General features: G+C 44.7%; 1 protein-coding gene across 2 annotated transcripts; it reads left to right on the top strand.

The window, feature by feature from the left end:
• The first annotated feature begins 63 nt into the window (after positions 1-63).
• On the top strand, positions 64-18,413 carry WDR91 (WD repeat domain 91). 2 transcript variants are annotated; one of them, XM_027680019.1, is made up of 15 exons: positions 64-235; positions 1,922-2,101; positions 3,125-3,332; positions 4,197-4,279; positions 6,420-6,544; positions 8,426-8,603; positions 8,881-9,039; positions 11,032-11,231; positions 11,671-11,821; positions 13,284-13,378; positions 13,694-13,862; positions 14,554-14,662; positions 16,137-16,249; positions 17,013-17,210; positions 18,090-18,413. In XM_027680019.1, exons 1-15 carry the CDS (start codon positions 113-115, stop codon positions 18,252-18,254), a joined length of 2,256 nt encoding a protein of 751 aa, XP_027535820.1. In that variant the 5' UTR covers positions 64-112; the 3' UTR covers positions 18,255-18,413. The 2 variants fall into 2 exon arrangements, with proteins under 2 accessions (XP_027535820.1, XP_027535821.1); XM_027680020.1 differs by lacking the exons at positions 16,137-16,249; positions 18,090-18,413 and having other exon boundaries at positions 77-235; positions 17,013-17,166.
• Positions 18,414-19,075: the final 662 nt, after the last annotated feature.

The following is a 19,075-nucleotide window of genomic DNA, read 5'->3' on the forward strand; positions in this document are numbered from 1 at the left end:
GCATGCTGGGAGCTGTAGTCCTCCCTGCGCCAGGCCGGGCCCTGCCCGCCCCACCCCGCCCCGCCCCGCCCCGCCCGCGGGCGGGCGGAGTCGGCGGCGCCGTGGGGTCCCTATGGCGGCGGCGGCGGAGCGCACGGATGAGCTAGTGCGGGAGTATCTGCTCTTCCGCGGCTTTACCGCCGCCCTGAAGCAGCTGGACGCCGAGATCAAGGCGGATCGGGAGAAGGGCTTCCGGGTGAGCGGCGGCAGCGTCCCCGTTCCCGGCGGGGCGCTGGGCGCGGGTGCCTCCGGGGAGGACGCGGTCCCCGGGCAGGCCGCGGGCGCCCCTCCGCGCTCCCGGTGCTGGGCGAGGGCAGCGGGCCTGACGGCGGCGGGGCGGCCCTCGGAGCCCCCGCGCCTCCCGCCGCAGCGGCCGGCCCCGCCCCGCCGGGCTGGACTGGGCTGGGTGGCGGGGCCGGGCCGGCCGCGCAGAGGGACCCCCGCTCCGCGGAGCCGTCCGGCCGCCGCCTGTGTGCGCGCTGGGGACCGGCGGGGCACTTCAGCAGGGGGAAGGCTCCCCTCCTGCGTGGCTCCGGAGCGGCGTTAGCGCAGGACAGTGGTTTTCACCCCCTCGCCTGGCTTCCCAGTCAGGGAGCACAGTTCCCGGCCAGCCGCCCTCGCCAGTGGTCAGCCTGGGGATTTTCGGGGGATTTTCGGCTTCGAGTCGAGAGGAACGGAGGAGACCCGCGTACCGCGAGGGCAGCGGCAGGAAGACATCTCTTTGCCTGGATCTTTTCTTGGTCATGAGATTCTTGTCCAGCGGCTTTACAACTCTGCTTCTTAGTTTGTGTGTCTCAAGCACCAGCTACCTTGACAAACGTGTGGAAGTTGGCACAGAATTTGCTAGCATCAAAAATACGGTTTCAGTCTATTATGCGAGCTGCATGCTCGTGTAACAGCAGTTCTGAGCACTGAATGTAGTGCTTTGAACAGTCAGATTTTTCTTTAACCAGCAATCCAGCCACTACTTTTATTATTCATAAAGCATGTTGCTTTTAATTTTAGAACACCAGCACTTTGCTAATGTTTAGAGATTGTCAAACAGTTGACTTAACTGGAATTGTCCAAGAAGGAACTGCTGGGGTCGCAAACTTCGGTTTCATTTATCTGTAGGAAGCCGCAGAGATAGAAGCTGAATGATGTCCTAAAACATTAACCGATGAGGGGAGAGCAAACCACATATTAAACAAATTCAGTTTAATTTTATACAGGGTACAGGGTTTTTTTTTTCCTATTGCCTCTTTTGGCCATCAGAAGTCACTGAACAAAAAATCTATTCCCACACCACCATTCTTCCTTATTCATATTGCAGAAATTATTTTCAGAAGGACATCATGATAAAAAAATTCTGTTGCAAAATTTTACACCTGCCTTGTTAGTAGATGAAATTATTAAAGATAAAGGTACTTCAAAGATTGCAATACAACAGAACTGACTTCCTCTTTCTGTTGGCTAAATATAGGGGTGTTTTTCCTTTTAGTCTAAAAATAATACTATTTTTTTCCTATACTGCACTTGAGTTTTCAACAATTAATCACATTATTGCTTTTTCATTATCAAGTGACTTTTCAAAGAAGTGGAAAGTTTTGCTTACTTGCAAAGAACCCTCTCAACTGGGCTTAACAAAATGTGATATTTCTGTCAAAATCTGTTTGGCTATGTTCTATCATGTTTCTTTTTCTTTTATTTGGAAAGTGCTGCAGAGTGGAAGAATGCTAATACAAAATGCAGAGTGTTTCCAGGATTAGGAAAATGGCTAATGCCTAAGTGTTGGATTGTGCCATTTATGCAGTTAAAGCTTCTCAGCACTGAGTTACAGAAAGTCTCTTGTGCCACAAGAGCCCTCACATGACTTCAGTCTTCCCTGTTTTGCCCTCTTTAGGTGGATAAGATAGTGGACCAGCTGCAGCAGTTCGTTCAGAGCTACGATCTGGCTGCCCTGCGGGATTACTGGAGTTATCTGGACCGACGCCTTTTCAGCCGTTTGGAAGACGTGTACCGGCCAACGGTGAACAAGCTCAAAACCAGCTTATTCCGATACTACCTTGTCCATGCTATTCAGGTAGTGTTTGATCTCTAGGCTTCTCTTTTATGAAGATCCTGATCTTTGAAACCAGAGAATAAACTACTCTTGTGAGCCTCTGACAGGCCTGGTGGGTAAGGAGCAAGCAATTCATGTGTCATGATCAGTAGTGTAGTAACGAGGTTGATGCAGACTCACATGACAAGCTTGTGTGAAGGACAAGGAAACTCGGGCGAGGGGGAAACACAGCTGAGAGCAAGATGTTCACAGTCTGACATGAAGGCAAGTTCCTGTCAGAAGGATGCTCGCTCAGTCCTGCTTAGCCTCTCTTGATAACTTGGATGCTGGCAGAGATCACAAGGTTCAAATTGGTACAAGGAAATGTGGGAGAGAAAATTAATATCTTTTTGCTTGCTTTCAATAGAACAGAAAATAATGAGCATAAAATGGAACAGAGATTAACTTATTGAAGCCCTGGGAAAGTCAATGGAATATATTTTCCCCTTGATTCTTCCTCCTTGATTCCAGTCCCTGACTGAAAATCTTGATGATTGGTGTTGGTGGAGGAATCAAAATCTAATGCACGTTTCCAGAAGTGCATTTTTTCATATTTTATTTTGCCGTGTGCTTACCCTGAGGTGTGACAGCCCTGTCTGAATAATGTATCAGATGGAAACCTTTTCAGGTTACATCTGCTGTAGGCTTGAGTAATTTGATGTATACTTTGGTCCTGTTTATGAATGCTCATGTCTTATGTCAGTGCACGATCTGCAGTGGTTTAACTGGACATCAGCGTGTTTAGTTTGATTTGTCTCAGCCTTTAAGCAAGATTGTGGTGACTAGAAAGAAGGTCGGATTAAGTGTATTTGTGAGCTTCTCGTAGCGTATTTGAGGTTCTTTTGTTCCCTTATGAATCTCTTAACTCTAGCCACTTGCTGTGTCAGGTAGTGAAAGTATTTGTTATTGTTTTCATAACAGAACGTAACAGAGAACAAGTATTCCTAGACCTAATCTGACAGCATTAATAGAAGTGTGAGCCCTTTTCTTCTTGCTGTGTTTCAGAATGGCCGCAATGACAAGGCACAGGAGTTTTTCCTCAAGCAGGCCTCCGAGCTCCAGAACCAGGTGGAGTGGAAGGATTGGTTTGTCCTGCCCTTCCTCCCTGCCCCAGACTCCAACCCCACCTTCGCTACCTATTTCTCCCGCCAGTGGGCAGATACATTTATCGTGTCTCTGCACAACTTCCTGAGTGTCTTATTTCAGTGCATGCATATCCTTTTTTGCAACTAATAGTTAAATCTCCCTTGCCATGGTGTTATACTGTTAACAGTGATGCCAAGAATATAGTATTACAGAACCTGTATACCAGTATAGTATTACAGAACCTGCTGCTTTCAGATGATTGTTTAAAACACAGCCAAGACTTAATAGGAAGCTGGTGTTTACCAGAGGATGTTGGAATAGTTATTGCTCAATTATCTGATGATATGTTACATTCCCTGTTACAAACAGCTGTGATTGTTGCTTATGCAGCCCTGTCCTAGTGACTAGAAATCTTGTGCACACCTTGTTCTGAAAAGCTTTTACTCTTTGCTTGACATAGTACGAAATAGGCATGCACCCGTGGATCATAGTCCATAACTGTTCTGGCATCTTCTGTTAGACTCTTCTCTGGGTACATTATGTTCACAACATTGTCTAGTGACAGCTCACTACAATAGGGCAGTTAATTGTTGGCAGAAGTTTTTGCCTCACACTACAGAGTTCTGGCCTAATGTGTTTGCTGATGGGCAGGCTTACACCGCAGCTGGAATACAGCTCATCATGAACTGTTTCTTCAGTATACAGTAAAGCAGCAACATAACCTGTCTTGTCTTCCAGCTCTGACTGTAAAAAGGAATAATCTAAAAATCCTTATAAAGTCCATGTGAAATAGTTTGTGCAACAGCAAAGTACAGAGTTGACTCGGTAACTAAGCTGTTGCTAATCTTCTGGTCGTGCGCATACTTATTGCTAGTTGTATGGACTGGGCAGCTTTGTTTTTACAGGCAAATGGCTGGTATGGAGTACTGGCTTTTAGAATTAAACCAGATCCTCACAAGTTGGTGCCTTGATTTTCTTTAACATTCCTTACCGGTTCCAGTCATACTGAACTTTGAAGCTGAATGTCTCAGGAGCAGTCTCATACAAGAAGAAAATGAATCATTGCGGCATAAGGTCAGAACTGAGGTCACTCTTTAGCTGCTGACTTTGTGATGCTGTGAGTTTTGTAAAATTGGTTCCACCCATTCAAGGACATACTAACTGTTCAGTTCGGTGCAGTTATTCTAAGGCAGATTGTGAAGTCCTTTGTTATATTTTCATTTATATTTCAATTGTCTCCAGCAAACTTAGAGTTGTGATCATACTGTGAATTGTCTGTTTAGAGTATTCCTGTCCCTCTGATGGACGTGACAGTCCCCGTCCCTGTGCTGTCTGATAGGTGGCTGGATACTATTCTAACTCCTTTTCTGCTATGCTGCAAAGTCAAGACAATGTGAAACTAGTGGCAGGTTAAGGGTGCATATCGTAGAATTATAGAATGTGTTGGAAGGGATATATCACTGATTTTGCATGGAAACTTGTGAATAGTATTTAGTCACTTCCAGATTTTAGCTGATAGAGCAATAGAAATGGGCAGTAAATTCTGGCAAAGAGACAGAAACTGTTACTTCTGAAATGGCCACTTCACCATATTTGATGTGCACTTAAAGTAATTTAGATCAACTAATGGAAATGTTGTGAATGTCTGTTTCCCAACTCTAGACCTTACAGGAAACCATGAGAAGGGTCGATCAGTTCAGAGAAAATGTTACTCACCCCCATGTCTTATTTTCAGCAGTATCAGCAGATGCTTAGAAGAGAGGGTGTAAGAATATGTATCGTGGGTCAGTCATTTTCCAGTATAACTTCCTATTAGAGAGATTCATGAAATCTGCAGTTTAAGAACTTTCTAAACTACAGATCACATGTGGATGATCACATAAAAGTAGGAAGCCTTAGTCATGTAAGCAGAACTTCAATTTCACTTCCTCAAACATACCAAAGTTAAAGCTCTTTCTGTATGAATACTTGAGTAAAGTAAGTTTTGTGCTTTACCTCCCATATTACAAAACACTGTTGTATGTTGTGCTTCCTGTTTCAGCTGTTTTAGTAGCTGTTCAACACTGTCCTAAAAATGTTGAAGTAAAATAGAATAATTGATTTCAAAAAGGAGGCTTTTTTCTGTGAAAGAAAAGCGAGGTTTGTCACTGTGTACTGTATAGAGTTAATGGATCAGTCAGACGGAAGGGTTCTGCAAAGATGCTCAGTGAATAGGGACGGCAGCATAAGGTACGTTTTAAAACAGCTCTTCTATTTCCTCCGATTTTGTATTCTGTACTCTTAGTGAAATTAAAGCTATGGTTTGTGTTTGGCATGTTGATTGATATAATTTACAGTCTGGATAAGGGTTTTCTGACAAATGGGCAGAGTTAAAACAAGACTTTCCCTTTTGGAGCACTGCTCAGGTCAGAAAAGGAAGCAACTACCTACGGAAGACAGGATTAAATTCTGTTTCACACTGTTGAAACAATGCAAATACATGAATAACAAGCTCATTTTTCTTCTTGTAGTTTCATTCCTTAAATACTATGATAAAAGGAAAAAGAAGAATTATATCTGAAAAAGAAATGTACAGAAAGACAAGAGCCTGAGGAACTCTTCATGTGAATGAGTCACAGGCATAAACCATGTATGTCCCAGAAAGCTGCATCCTGAGGTTCCTCTCTGCTAAAGGGGAAACCCAGAAATGTTTCTTTCTCCATAACATGGAGATAAATTTCGGTGTCATGCTTGAGAAGGAGATGCACAGGATATGGAGCTGGATTTCAGGGTGACCTGGTGGTGTTGACCTCGGTGAGCCCTGCCAGTTTCACCAAACCCTTGGCTGTGGGACAAAGATTACCTTCTAGGCTCCATGCCCGTACATCATTACTGCCTGTCACATGCATTGCCCTGGCCTTAAACTGCCTGCATGGAGAGTGACTGGTCAGCTCTGCCCTGCCTGGCTCTTCATTTCCCAGCACCATTAATGTTCCCAGAGCAATAGCCCAGGGAGAGGAGTGAAGGGTTTTAAGTAGGCTCCAATTTCACATGTGTAAAGTACTGATTGTTTTGACTACTCAGACTAATGTAGTGCTCAGCCGGTCAGAGCAATTTTCTTCCTTCCCCTCCCTTCCAAGGCTGTTGAAATAAAAGGAGTAAACAACCTCAGTGAGTAGGAAGAAGGTGAATCTCAGTGACCTTCTGTTTACTTGGCTCTTCTCTCTTGTTCTAGCTGTTTGCTCTGCAAGCTGAATCCTCCCGCATGAAAAAAGAGGAACTGGAGGTGGAACAAGCAGTTGTGCACCACAAGCTGCCTGCATATGTGGCCAACATGGATCGACTAGGAGACTCTGAGCTGTGAGTGCCTACAGAGGAAGAGCTGGGGACAGGCTCTGCTGCCGTTGTTATGTCAGGGAGGATCCTGGAGGGTCATTTCCTTGTTCCCTGCCCTGGGAATCAAGGCAGAAATACATCAAGGCAGAAAATCTGGTAACTTAAGTGGATTTAATGAGGGAATTCATGATGGACATCTCTCCCATCATTTGGGAGGTTCTTGCAAACCAGTGAGAGCCCAAGCACACATGGAAGTGATTCTGCTCTCAGCGTTGCAGTAAGGTGTTCTGGGCAGCCAGGGCAATGGTAGCAGTGCAGTACCTTGCAGTATTGCTCAAATGAAGTGAATTGTCTCTTGATTCCAATTTACTTTAGTGCCTGCAGTGCCATAGGTGAGTGCTCTGTGTTGTTTTGTAGGGATTCTTGTTACAGAGAGATGTTTTCTTGGTTTTGTAAAAAGTCAAGGGAGAAGGAATTTTTGTTCTATGAGGTTCATTTATGCACAGAATTCCCCATAAACTTGCTGCAGTTAAAACTTGCTGTGTTCTGTGGCTGCATCTGTTGTATACCTATCTGTGGAAACTAGGCAACATATACAATGATACACCTTATTTAATTTTTATTTAAACTCTGTTTTCCTCCAGTATATTGCCAGGCAAGGCAAATCTGTGTGTTTGGATTTACCGCATTACTGAGGGTTTTTTTTCTTGCTTTAAAAGGATCTGAAAGAATATGTAGCTCAGCTACAGGTTATTAATAACACCGGAGCTTTGACTTTCTCATGTGCTTCTTTCACTTGTATTCAGACAGGAAGAGGATTGATCAAATTATCCTGTTGACAGTGACAAATAGAAGTTGTAGCAGATACCACACACAAAGTGTTTTAGTCTAAAAGCAGTTTTATTAAATACACTTAAGTGTCTATTGAACTGTCTTGATAATTGTTCTGCACTCCTTGCACAGGACAGGCTACAGAGTTTAGTTTGTGATATGTTTTTTTAACTGTGTGGAAAGCCCTGATGCTATCTGCACATTTGGGGGAGTGTGACATGAGGGATGGGATTATTTATTTCCATATTAATTTTTGTTCATTTGTATTAGAAAAACTTGCCTAAGAAGTGGCATTTCTTATGCAGGCAGCTTATTTCTTAGTCCAGGGGCCAGTTCTGGTTGCTTATTTTCATGTCTCTGCTCAACCCAAAGCCTAGCTTTTGGTAGAACAGTTCCTTCCTTGAAGAGTGAAGATTATTGTATTCCCCTTCCCCTTGCTGCCACACTGCTCTCAGAGGAAGCTGTAGCAGAGTGAAATCAGATAGTTATGGTCTGGGAAGCAGCTGCTGTTCTTGGCATTGTGGGCTGAGAAGGGAGGTGTTTGTAATTATAGAAATGATTACAAACTCTCATGCTTGCTTTGGGTCCAGATATTGAGATGTTGAGGGCCTGCGCTGTAAAATTGTTGAACACCACTTGCTGAACACCTGTCTAAGGGTGTTTAGTGAAACACTGGATACTGAATTTCTCAAAGTAGAAACATTGAATTGGGAATCCCAGCTGAACAGGTTCTTCAGAAATCTGGATTCCCCTGCCTTTCCCTTAGGGTATTTCTAAACTAACCAGATGGTGTGGACGGAGTTTTAGGTGGCTCTACTGGGGATTCAGCAACAGTTGATCCCACTGTCTCAGTGGCATCTCTAAGAAGTGAGCTTTTGGTTACGGGAATTATAATTATATGATTATAAACAGGATGTTTTCAAACAGTTTTTTAATGCATAGTGGTCCCCTGGCTTGGAAGTGAACATCTGTCTTCAAGTGGTTCAAACAGCTTCACTTGCTGGGTGGTCTTTGATCAGGTTGCCTGGCTACACTTTCATATTCTATTTGTTTTTTTTTTCTTTTTTTCATTAGTGATATGACCTGCAATCAGAGGAGTACAGCACATTCTCTTCAATCCCGGGGAGGCTTTTTGTCTACTTTTCTCTCCCAAAGTAAAAAGGGGCCTTCCAGACCAGCCCATCCAAGTGGGGCTTCTCCAACGCAGACTGGCAGTATGCTGCTAGGGAAGAAAGAACCAACAAATCACCAGGTAGTTATCAGCTATGTTCACTGAAAGTTGCTCAGTATTCAAGGAGTTAACTTGCTGCATGGCACTGCTCCAAGCTTTTGCTTCCACCTGAAAAAATTAAATGTCCTTTCCTGCCTTGCAATATATGCTGGGCCTGAATGCAGCACAAGAACAGCTACTGTTTTCTGTGGGCTTGTGGAGCCTTTGCAGGTGCTTGATTTCTTTGCTGCCTCTCTTGCTCTTTGTTCTGCAGCGTAGCACAAGCATAACTTTGCTTAGTTGTTTCTCTGCCTTCTAGAGTGCCAAAGGAAAAGAAGGAACAGTAAGCTCTAAGGATGGGAAGAGTCACTTCAGTGGTTTAGTTTCAGGCGAGTCAAGTTCCCTGCAGCAGCGGCAGAAGCGCTTGCAAGAGCATGGGAAGGAAAGGAAGGAGCTGCTGTCGAAAGGAACTTTCCAGGTACTGGTCAACACTACAAGGCTGGGAAGCAGAAGACTGGTATTTCTGTAAAACTAAGTGGTAAAGCAAGTGCAAGTGTTTCCCTTAAGCTTCTGAATTGCTACTCGGAACTAACTGTATCAAAGGTTAATATCTGTAGTTAATCAACTCCCATTTCAAATGGAAGAAGAGTTGTCTTTTGTCATGATCTTTTTCAACAGCCTGATCCTGAGGACGGTATGTTTCATTCACCTTAATGGCTGTGTTCAAATTCCTTGCTAAAATCCTCATTCCTCAGTGGCAATGCACTTGGCTCACCCATCCTGCCCAAGTGAGTTCTCTTTCTGTGCCTTCTTATGCAGATTTGTGCAGGCTCTATGTGGGATAGATGAAAGCTGATAGAAAGTTTTCCTGGACAGGAGTGGAAATATCTTCCCTAGCAATGTTTTCTTTTTGGAGTTTATTGCACTTCATGTTGCAGTTTTGCCTGTGAGTGTGCCCTGCTTTCAGATCTAATGAAATAATAAAACTGTGTCCTGTAATTTAACTGCTGAAGGTCAGCAGACCCCTTCTGTTCACCTGTGTGTTGTACAGCTTTCAGCAGCCATGTTGTTAAAGAATACAGAGCACAGGAGGAATGATGGCAGCATCTCAGCCGTGTTTGTTTTGGCTATATGAGACACTGCCTTGGGGGAGAGATAGTGCTTAGGGACTGTGTCCTGTTGGCCAGTATGTGGCTGTTCTGTGTGTGGGAGCACTGCTTTAAGTTACTCCATCACTCAGCGTTCAAGGCCTTGAGAGAACTTTTTTTTCTTCATGGTTCATCCAAAACGCTCTAAACATTGGTTGGAAAATTGCAAAGCCCAATTTCCCAATAAGTTTCCTTTGACTTTCCTTTTTCTGTGATGTTCCAGGTTAGGGCAGTGTTTTTTGGGCTATGTTAAAAATTGGTTCTAGTGCTTTTGGGCAAGCTTGATACACTTTAGCTTTCTCTTGATCTCAAAGCATGTTAGCAAAAAGGAAAATGAAAGGTGGTGCTGTTTCTTCCTCTTTCACGAGTGTCATTCATTGGTTGTTACCTCCCCACATTAATTGAGAGAATCATTCTTGGATTTATTTCCCAACCTTTTCCAGCTCTGTGATTTCACATTATTTGATTATGCAGTGTTTGATCCATTGGTCCTAATGTGAAGCTACTGTAAATGAGGCAAGCATTTGTTACAGAATGTGGATTCAAAACCATCCATACCATTTTGGAACACTTAATTTTCAGAGGATGGTTTAACAAAAGAATGCTTGCAGATGTTTTACTGGCTTATGTGCTGTATCTGCTTCTTGTTCACCTTCTGGTAGCAAGGGAGGACTAAGCTGCTTCCTAACGTTTCTGTGTGCTGCAGTGCAGATCTTGTCTCATCCAAATGCCTTCACCTTCTAAAACTCCATTTGTTCTGTCTTCCCTGTCAAATTGGGTTTTAAGCTTTTGGACTCGTGTGCCAACTCTACTGTTGTCATCAGTCAGTTGGCTGCAGTGGTGGCTCCAGTGCACACAGTTTGGCAGATGAGGAAAATCCATCCACTGTTGCTTAATATCCAACTAGAGATTTTGTGCAGGTTTGCTTAATTGCATATTATACGGACTTAACTCATATTGCTGAATGCAAGAATTTCTTGAAATATGTTGATTTACTTGTGAATTTGTGCTCTAATGGCATCTAAATGGGCCTCTGATATTGGCTGAGGTATGAGGTTTCCTTTAATTCTTACAGGAAAGTGTATGGCTGGGCACATGGACGGGCATATAAGGGACTCTACAACTAAGTAGGCCATGGTGCAATTTTGCAACACACTATCCTTGTGCTCAGAAAGGTCCCTGGAAGAAGGAGTGTTGGGCTGAGAATTCTTCTGTTTCGTTGCAGCTACTTTTTTTTTTTTCTCCCAGCAGGCTGGGGTGGCTGAGGAGCTTGATATGGAGCTGCTGCTTCCTTGTATTTCACACAGGATTTCTTCCTTTAGGGCCAAAGTGCTGAGAAGAAAACAGATACTGGCATAGCTGAGACAGAACCATGCTCAGAGCTGCATGCTGAGCAAACAGAGACTTCAGCCAAAATGCCTACCAGCAGTGCAGAGGCTGTGGGAGTTCGGCAGGAACAGCCTTTCATCGTCCTGAGCCAGGAGGAGTATGGGGAGCACCATTCATCCATCATGTACTGCAGGTAATGGACTGTCAGAAGAGGCCTGTCTCGTACAAGCCTCTGCAGAAGGACCAGCTGCGTTGGCCTCTTTCTCCCAGCCTCTCTTCTGTCCAGCACATTGTGCATGTACTCTCAGTTGTAGGGCGGTCAACTTGCTGTGACTGAAAATAGCCTGTAGCTTGTGCAGTGAGAATGGACAGAGATTTTTGTGGCTGGGAGATGCTAGCCAGGAAGAAACTCCCTTGGAAAGCAGGATGGTATTGCATAAGGGCATTTTAATTTACATCTAGAGCTTAGTGCACCTCATTGTGCCAGTTACTGTGAACTGAGTGGGAGGTGGTGCAAGGAGGTTATGATTCCTGCAGAAGGAACTGGTGCATGGCCAGGAAAGGATGGATATCTAATTGCGTCTAAGAATTGGAGGGAGAAAAATACCCCATCGGTTTTGTTCTGCACACAGGGTTGATTGTTCTGGACGGAGGGTGGCCAGCTTGGATGTGGATGGGGTCATCAAAGTCTGGTCTTTTAACCCCATAATGCAAACTAAAGCTTCATCCATTTCCAAATCTCCATTGCTCTCTCTGGAATGGGCGACTAAGCGTGATCGGCTGGTGAGTAGTCTGCATGTGGAGGCTCGAGAGGTGCAGCAGATGATTTGGGGCTGTGTTGCATGTTAGTTTCTAGAAAGCAGCATTGTGGATAAGATCAGGGAAACGGTTAGTTTCCACTTTCAGTGGGACATGGGGAACCAAAGGCTCTGTGGTTTAAGGAAAGCTAGAGTGAGGAGCGTACTCTGTGTTTTGAGCAAGGTATTCACCACCACTTCAGGTGGCCCTGAAACAGAAGTTCCCAAGCTGCTTTGTGGGTAAAGCTGCAGGACAGAAGTGCTTGTCTTCAGGCAGAGCACACAGCCACTTGTAAAGACAGGCAGAGGCAATCTGTTACAACATTCTGTGGTAACCCTGCAGCAGAGAGCTGTGGAGATTTACTCATACCCTGAGCCAGCAGCAGAGAAGGGGGAACAGGGGTATGGTGAGAGGCATTTTACTTTTGTAGGTGTGGAAAGGGCTCCATGGCCAGTTTTATACTGGTGTTTTAAGAGTTGAGGGTCTGTGTGTACATAAGGAGCTTGGAGCTTGTTTAAATAACATGGCAATTTAAATGTTTCCTGTACCTCTTTTTCTCTAGTTCTGTTACTAGAGAGGAGCCGTAAATTATATGCATTCTTCTGAGTCCTAGAACTGTTGCTAGTGTTTCTTGCCCTCCCTTGGTAAAGAGACAGGGCTGTGTGAGAAGGCAATATTGTTTACAATCTGGCACAGACTATCTGTTGCTTGCTAACCCCAAAATGCCCCCTGTGAAGAGCTGGTGCTACAGCTTGTCTCTTTCTTTTTTTGCTTTTAGAAAGCAAGTTGTCCATGCAGTTGTTGCACTCTGCTTGTTGTGTTGTGTTGATGTTTCTTCTGCTTTGTGGAATTTATTTCCTGCTTGCTAATAGAAAGATTCTTCTTTCAGAAATACATGTGAGATTCCCCAGCAAATTAGGCACTGAAGTGACAAGGATCTGGCTTGCTTAGTTTTATTTTATAATGCATCCCACCATGATTTAAATTTTAATTTAAATTGTAACACCACTGATAAAGCATGTGTGAGCCCTTCTGGATGATTTCGTTCTCCCATGGATGAAAGGAGGTGGCCTCTGCTTGATTTTCTCTTTAGCACAGAATTAACAATCCTTAATTTCTCTTTCCTTGTTCCCCTAGATATTGAGATTCCATAGATGTTTTGCATCCTATAGTGTTGAGCCATGGTCTAGAAAGTGGTGTTTATGTCACCTTGGTCCCTATTAGATCTTTTTCTCACGGGAAGGCAGGGTTTTTACTCTGACTTCTGTGGCTCTGGGGTAGTCCTACTCAGCATGATTGCACAGGAAGACAGGATGTACCCTAATGGAGTGAAATTTAGTCTGAATGCATAAATAGAAAAAAAATAGAGTAAGTGTTGGTGGTTGTTGGACAGCGTCATTGTACTGCTCACTCACACACTTTCCATCTACTCCTTGCTGGTTTCAAGCTGTTGCTTGGCAGTGGAGTTGGGACAGTTCGTCTTTATGACACAGAAGCAAAGAAGAATCTCTGTGAAATCAGCATTGATGAAGACATGCCCAGGTAACTCTGGAATACTGATTTTTGTATATAAATATAAATGGTGGGGTTTTTGACAGTGAACATCTCAATGTTCCTGCTGCTTTTCTGCAACTTCAGAACTATCTTGCCTTCATCCAGAGGACAGTCCATCTCTGAGCAGTGTAAAACTGCACAGTTAAAAGGGAGACGCTCAAAATCTGTCTAAGCACATGAATACTGCCCTCTTTTACAGTGCACCCTGTCTTGCGGGGTCTTAAAGGGAGACATTGTATTTGAGTGTTGTGCTTGGGGCAGCTGCTGGAGAGAGGCAATTCAGACTATGTGCCTGTGTTTCAGGATCCTCTCGCTTGCCTGCAGCCCAAGTGGTGCCTCTTTTGTTTGTTCTGCGGCTGCCCAGAGCCTTGTCTCCCACATGGACTTCTCAGTAGTCAGCTCTGGGGGCAAAAGCATGAACCAAGTTCCTGGGAAGCTGCTACTGTGGGACACTAAGACGATGAAGCAGCAGGTACTTGCTGTGTTTCTTTTCTTTCTCAGTCTGCTTGCTGAGAATGAGTATCTTGTGTTTCAATGCGTAGGAGCCCTCTTTCTATATTATGCCGACTTTCTTTTCAATACCCTTCTTTTCCCTTCTTCCTCCTCAATCACATTCAGGGTAAAAATAAATAATGTAAGTAGCTGCTGGCCTTGAGTGAAGTTTTTTTGTTTTATTGGTGTGTTGGATTTTTTTAAGGGATTCTTCAAAATAGTCCATAGCCTTGTTTCTATCCTGCCTGGACAGTTTGTGACTGGAAATATCCCAAGTGGGGATTGAATGATGCTTTGCTCAGGCTTTTCCTAGTTGAGCTATACTGAAGGGTTTTTGTTGCTGCTATTTCCCTTGCCCTCCCTGTTTTTAAGTGAAGGGCTGTCTCTGACATGTAGGAGAAAGCAACATACTCAAGCTAATGCCTGCCAGAAGCTGTTTTTGAAATCTTGAGGCCATGGCCAAGAAAGCTGTGGTTTGCCTGAGGTGAATTGCTGGTTTAGTGTCACAGTAAAATGCCACTGCCAACCTTGAAGTCTGTAATCAGTAGAGGTGTAGGGCTCCAAACCAGAGTTCTTGCTACTAAATACCATCTCTTCTCCCTCCCCTGGAGATCAGCTCTTCAGCACCCCCAGCTCTGTTTCTTGGCATTAATGTAGACTTTCCCTTCCAGCTGCAGTTCTCCTTGGAGCCTGAGCCCATTGCTATTAACTGCACAGCCTTCAACCACAATGGCAACCTTCTGGTCACTGGGGCTGCAGATGGGATTGTTCGTCTCTTTGGTATGGTGGAAAAGGACCTGGGGGTATTGGTTGATAAGCAGCTGTGAGGCCAGGTGGCCATGGCTTGCATCCTGGCTTTTATCACAAACAGTGTGGCTGCAGGACTAGGGAAGTGATTGTCCCCCTGTACTTGGCACTGGTGAGGCTGCAGCTCAAACAGTGTGTTCAGTTTTGGGCCTCTCACTACAGGAAAGATATTGTGGGGCTGGAGCATGTCCAAAGAGCAAAAACAAAGCTGGTGGAAGGTCTGGAGCACAAGTCTCATGAGAAGCAGCTGCAGAAGCTGGGGGTGTTTAGCCTGGAGAGATGGAGACTCAGGGGAGACCTTACCATTTTCTACAATTACCTGAAAAGATGGGGGTTGGTCTCTTCTCCCAAGTAACAAGGTATAGGACAAGAGGGAACAGCCTCAAGCTGCATCAGAGGAAGTTTAGATTGGATATTAGGAAAACTTAAGTCACCAAAACAGTTGTCAAGCACTGAAACAGACTGCCTAGGAAAGGGCTGGAGTCACTCCCTGAAAGTATTTAAAAGATGTATAGATGTGGCACTTGGGGACATGGCTTAGTGGTGGACTTGGGAGTGTTAGGGTTATGATTGGGCTGGATGACCTTGGAGGTCTTTTCTAACTTAAATGATTCTATGATTCTGTGACACTGGGCAGTGAGGTGGCTCCTAGTCCTCAGCTAGCTCCCCTTAGCACCCTTCTGCTGGCCCAGAGGCAGCTGTGAGATATGCCTGAACACCAAGGTGGAAGCTATTTTCTCTCCCTCCACAGTAGTTCTCAGGAGTGAATTGACAAACTTTTTCTGGAGGATATTGGCTGGAGACCCTGGTAGTGCAGCTGGATTTGTTGTTTCTCTCCTGCTGAGGAGGAGAGTTAACTTGCCCTTGAGCCATGTGTTTTTGGGTCATACCAGATAGCAGTACATCTGTTAGAGGCTGAGTCTTGAGGAAAGCAACTAATGTGTGACCTTCCACTTGAAGGCACAGGCTTCACATCAGTCCTCCTTCCTTGAGCAATTTCTGTTTCTCAGGCTTTGCCCTCTGCAGCCTGACCTTTTAATAAAGGCAGTTTGGGCCTCTCTCATCTGTGAATGAGGAATCTGCTTCTGGCACGGGTGCTAGCTGGAGGCTGCAGCCCCAGGTCTGTGGGAGGACAGAGCTCACAGCAGCTGTGAGGGTGGATGGGATAACAAGGGGAGGAGAGGTGCCAGTGGGGCTTTGATGCAGAATGCCTGCAGTTGACAGTGAGCAGCCCTGTAAAGCTGGAGGAAGAGTTGAATAGTTACAGGCAATGATTTTTGTGGCCAAAGTAGAAGCCATATGCTGGAGTATAAGCACAGGGTGCTGGAATTGGATTGGGCTTCCCCCTGGCTGGTTTAGAGGGCTGGGACAGAGACCTTAGGAACATAAAAGGCCTCTCTCTCTTCGCCTCAGCTTTGTGTGAGTACAAAAAGTGTTCTCCCCTTAGATATGCAGCAGCACAAGTGCGCCATGAGCTGGAAGGCACATGATGGGGAAGTCTACTCCGTTGAGTTCAGCTATGATGAGAACACAGTCTACAGCATAGGCGAAGATGGCAAGGTAGGCTGTGGGTGACCTACTTGTCAGCTTCTACTGGCAGTGAGATCGCTTCTGGAGTCTTCTCCGTATGCTGGGGACAGTAGTAAAAATATGCTCAGAACCTCAGATCTGTGGGCTGCTAACTGTAATCTTAGGTACCACCCAATCTGCAGTAACACCCTGCTCCATGCAGTCTCTACAGGGAGAGGGGCTGCAAAGTATATTAGGAGCTGGAGCTGTCTTGGACCTTGTCTGCAAATCCTACTGTTGGTGACATCCCCTTCCTAGGTAGTTCATGTGAAGATGAAATTTCTGTGCCCCTGAGATCACCATATTTGAGATCTGGGATTCATAGGGAAGCAGATCCTTGACCACTTTGCATAAATCTCCTTGTCAGCAGCTCCTTATTGCTTATAATAAACATTTCAATTTCTGCAATTCTGCAGTCTTCAGCAATAGAGGTGTGGCTTAGGGAGGGAGCCACCTGCCTGAAGGTTTGGGGCCTTGGATGAGGAGAGTAAAGTGAATTCTCACCAGGACTGCATGCAATGTGGAAGGACACATAGGCAGCAGTGCTCATGGAAGGTAGGGCATAGGTTTGCCTGGACTCTTACAGCTTTTGCTGCCTGCGTTTTATTAATATAGCCACTTAGATATAGATGTCAAAATGCCACCTTCTGTTTGTGAGGAATAGCCACTTGGCTTAAAAACAACAAATGGCCACTCTACTTTGATCCTAGTTAATTTCACTATAGGCTTTTGTCATCTCTTTTTCTCATTCTAGTTTATTCAGTGGAATATTCACAAAAGTGGTTTGAAGGTGTCTGAGTATGACCTTCCCAGTGAAGCTACAGGTCCATTTGTTCTGTCCGGGTACAGTGGTTACAAGCAAGTCCAGTTCCCACGAGGACGGCTTTTTGCTTTTGACTCTGAGGGCAATTATATGTTGACATGTTCTTCTGCTGGGGGAGTAATTTTTAAGGTAAGTCTGAGAAGTGATGGGGAGTACTCTTACATATCCATACAAGCTTTTGTTATTTACAAAGGTGCGACAGCAGACACTGGAAGTTCTCAAGCAGAACCTACCCATCCTTGCTCTGTGATAGTTATTGTTCATTTTCACACAGTGTGCATTTTAGCAGTGTGTGGTGTTTAGCAAGTGTTTGGGTCCTCTGTATGTAGCTGGAGTATGTGTGCTCCTCCTTCTTAAAGTTTAGCTGTGGCAGTTTTTCTTAGTGTCCAAGTGCCTAGGACAAAGTTTTAATTATTTTTTTAATATATGGATGCATGCCAGTTCAATGCAAAATGTGTGATTGTGACTGATGCTCATCTTTAATCTGCCTTGTGTGCTTGTTGATGCTATGTTAGACCCAGCTTGATTCTCCCCTTACTGTGTACTGAAATTAAATTAAGCGTAAGGCTGAATGGTTCCAAGTACACAAATTTCTGTGCCTCAGTGACAGTGGTTACTGATCACATGCCCCTTGCCTTCTCTTGAGTATAAGCCATTGCAAAGCAGATTAGATGGAATTTTTACTTTGCATCTGGGGCACTCAACGGCACCTGAACTAACATGAGCTTTAGCTTAGGCTTATGTGTTTCTCATCAGTGTGTGCTCTTAGCCTGCCTTGTTCAATTACTGCAGGTCAGCTGACATCAGAAGCCGAGCTGCTTGAGAACATGTGCTTCTGTTGGGAGACTGGAAACTTCCTTTCTCTTGTCAATATCTCTCTGGTTTTCTGCTTAATTGTGCATGCTGTCAGATACGGAGTCTGTAGCAGGCTTTGGCTTCTCTTGTTGGATGCATTGTCCCCACTGCAGAAACTTACCTCCTTAAAATCTTACCTTTTCCTTCTTTTAGTTAAATGGTGAAGAAAAGGTTCTGGAAAGCTGCCTTTCCCTGGGAGGACACCGAGCTCCCGTTGTCACAGTGGATTGGAGCACAGCCATGGACTGTGGGACCTGCCTTACTGCCTCTATGGATGGGAAGATTAAATTAACAACTTTACTGGCTCAAAAGTCTTAACCTGGACATTACTGAAGGGAAAGGACTATAGACTTGAAAAAAACAGTGTTAACTATACAGGAACAAAGTGCATGGGAGAGAAGGCAAAGCAAAGTCCCTCTTCTCATTGTAGCTTTTGTGTCTTGACAAATACATTTGCCAAACCACTGTGCAATAGAATGCCAGTATGGGACTGGATCAGTGGCAGCACTGAAAAATAAGTCTCCACTGACCCATTATGGCAGCTGGGCTTCCTTCTGTTAGGGAGTCTTGAGTAGCATGTGGCTGGAAGGCTGTTGGAGTCATGTCAGGGGTTCTGCAGAAGAAGCTGAGGCTGGAAGAGGCAAGCATGAGGCAGCACAGTGCATGATGATAAGATGACTCAAACTGGAAAGGCTGACGCGAAACCAGAATACTCCTTCTATATAACATTTGTTGTTATGATTTTGTTAGTTTGGTTTTTGTTTGTTTTTTTTTTCCATAAAAAGAAAGTGTTCCCTTGCACTCAAGCTCTGTGCTTTGTTCAGCTGTTGCTGCAAAACATGGAGGGTGGCTGGGACAGTGATGTCCAAGAGTCTCCTGCATGGAGAAAAGGCCCTTGTGCTTTTTCACCAGGTGCTTCCAGCACACCAGGGGGGAACCAGACATCCATGCACAAAAATAATTGCGTTTGTTTGGATGTATTGTGTTACCCTGTCAGAGGTATCTGCTACCAACTACAGCAAAGATCCTTAGTCAGACTTTGAAATGCTTGTTTTGGAGTTGAGAAACTAACTAATGCTTAGCAGCTACCTGATGGTGGGTAGGAGGAGGGAGAGCCAGAACCAGTCTGGCCCTGTGTA

Source organism: Neopelma chrysocephalum, unplaced genomic scaffold, assembly GCF_003984885.1.
Source record: "Neopelma chrysocephalum unplaced genomic scaffold, ASM398488v2 Primary Assembly neopelma1_59, whole genome shotgun sequence".
Lineage (NCBI taxonomy): Eukaryota > Metazoa > Chordata > Aves > Passeriformes > Pipridae > Neopelma > Neopelma chrysocephalum.

Excerpts from the sequence above, each read along its gene's own strand:
- WDR91 (XM_027680019.1), top strand. The coding sequence starts at position 113 with ATGGCGGCGGCGGCGGAGCGCACGGATGAGCTAGTGCGGGAGTATCTG. Across the intron at positions 14,663-16,136 it reads TGGGATTGTTCGTCTCTTTG|ATATGCAGCAGCACAAGTGC; the intron begins GTATGGTGGAAA and ends TTCTCCCCTTAG. Across the intron at positions 16,250-17,012 it reads GCATAGGCGAAGATGGCAAG|TTTATTCAGTGGAATATTCA; the intron begins GTAGGCTGTGGG and ends TTCTCATTCTAG.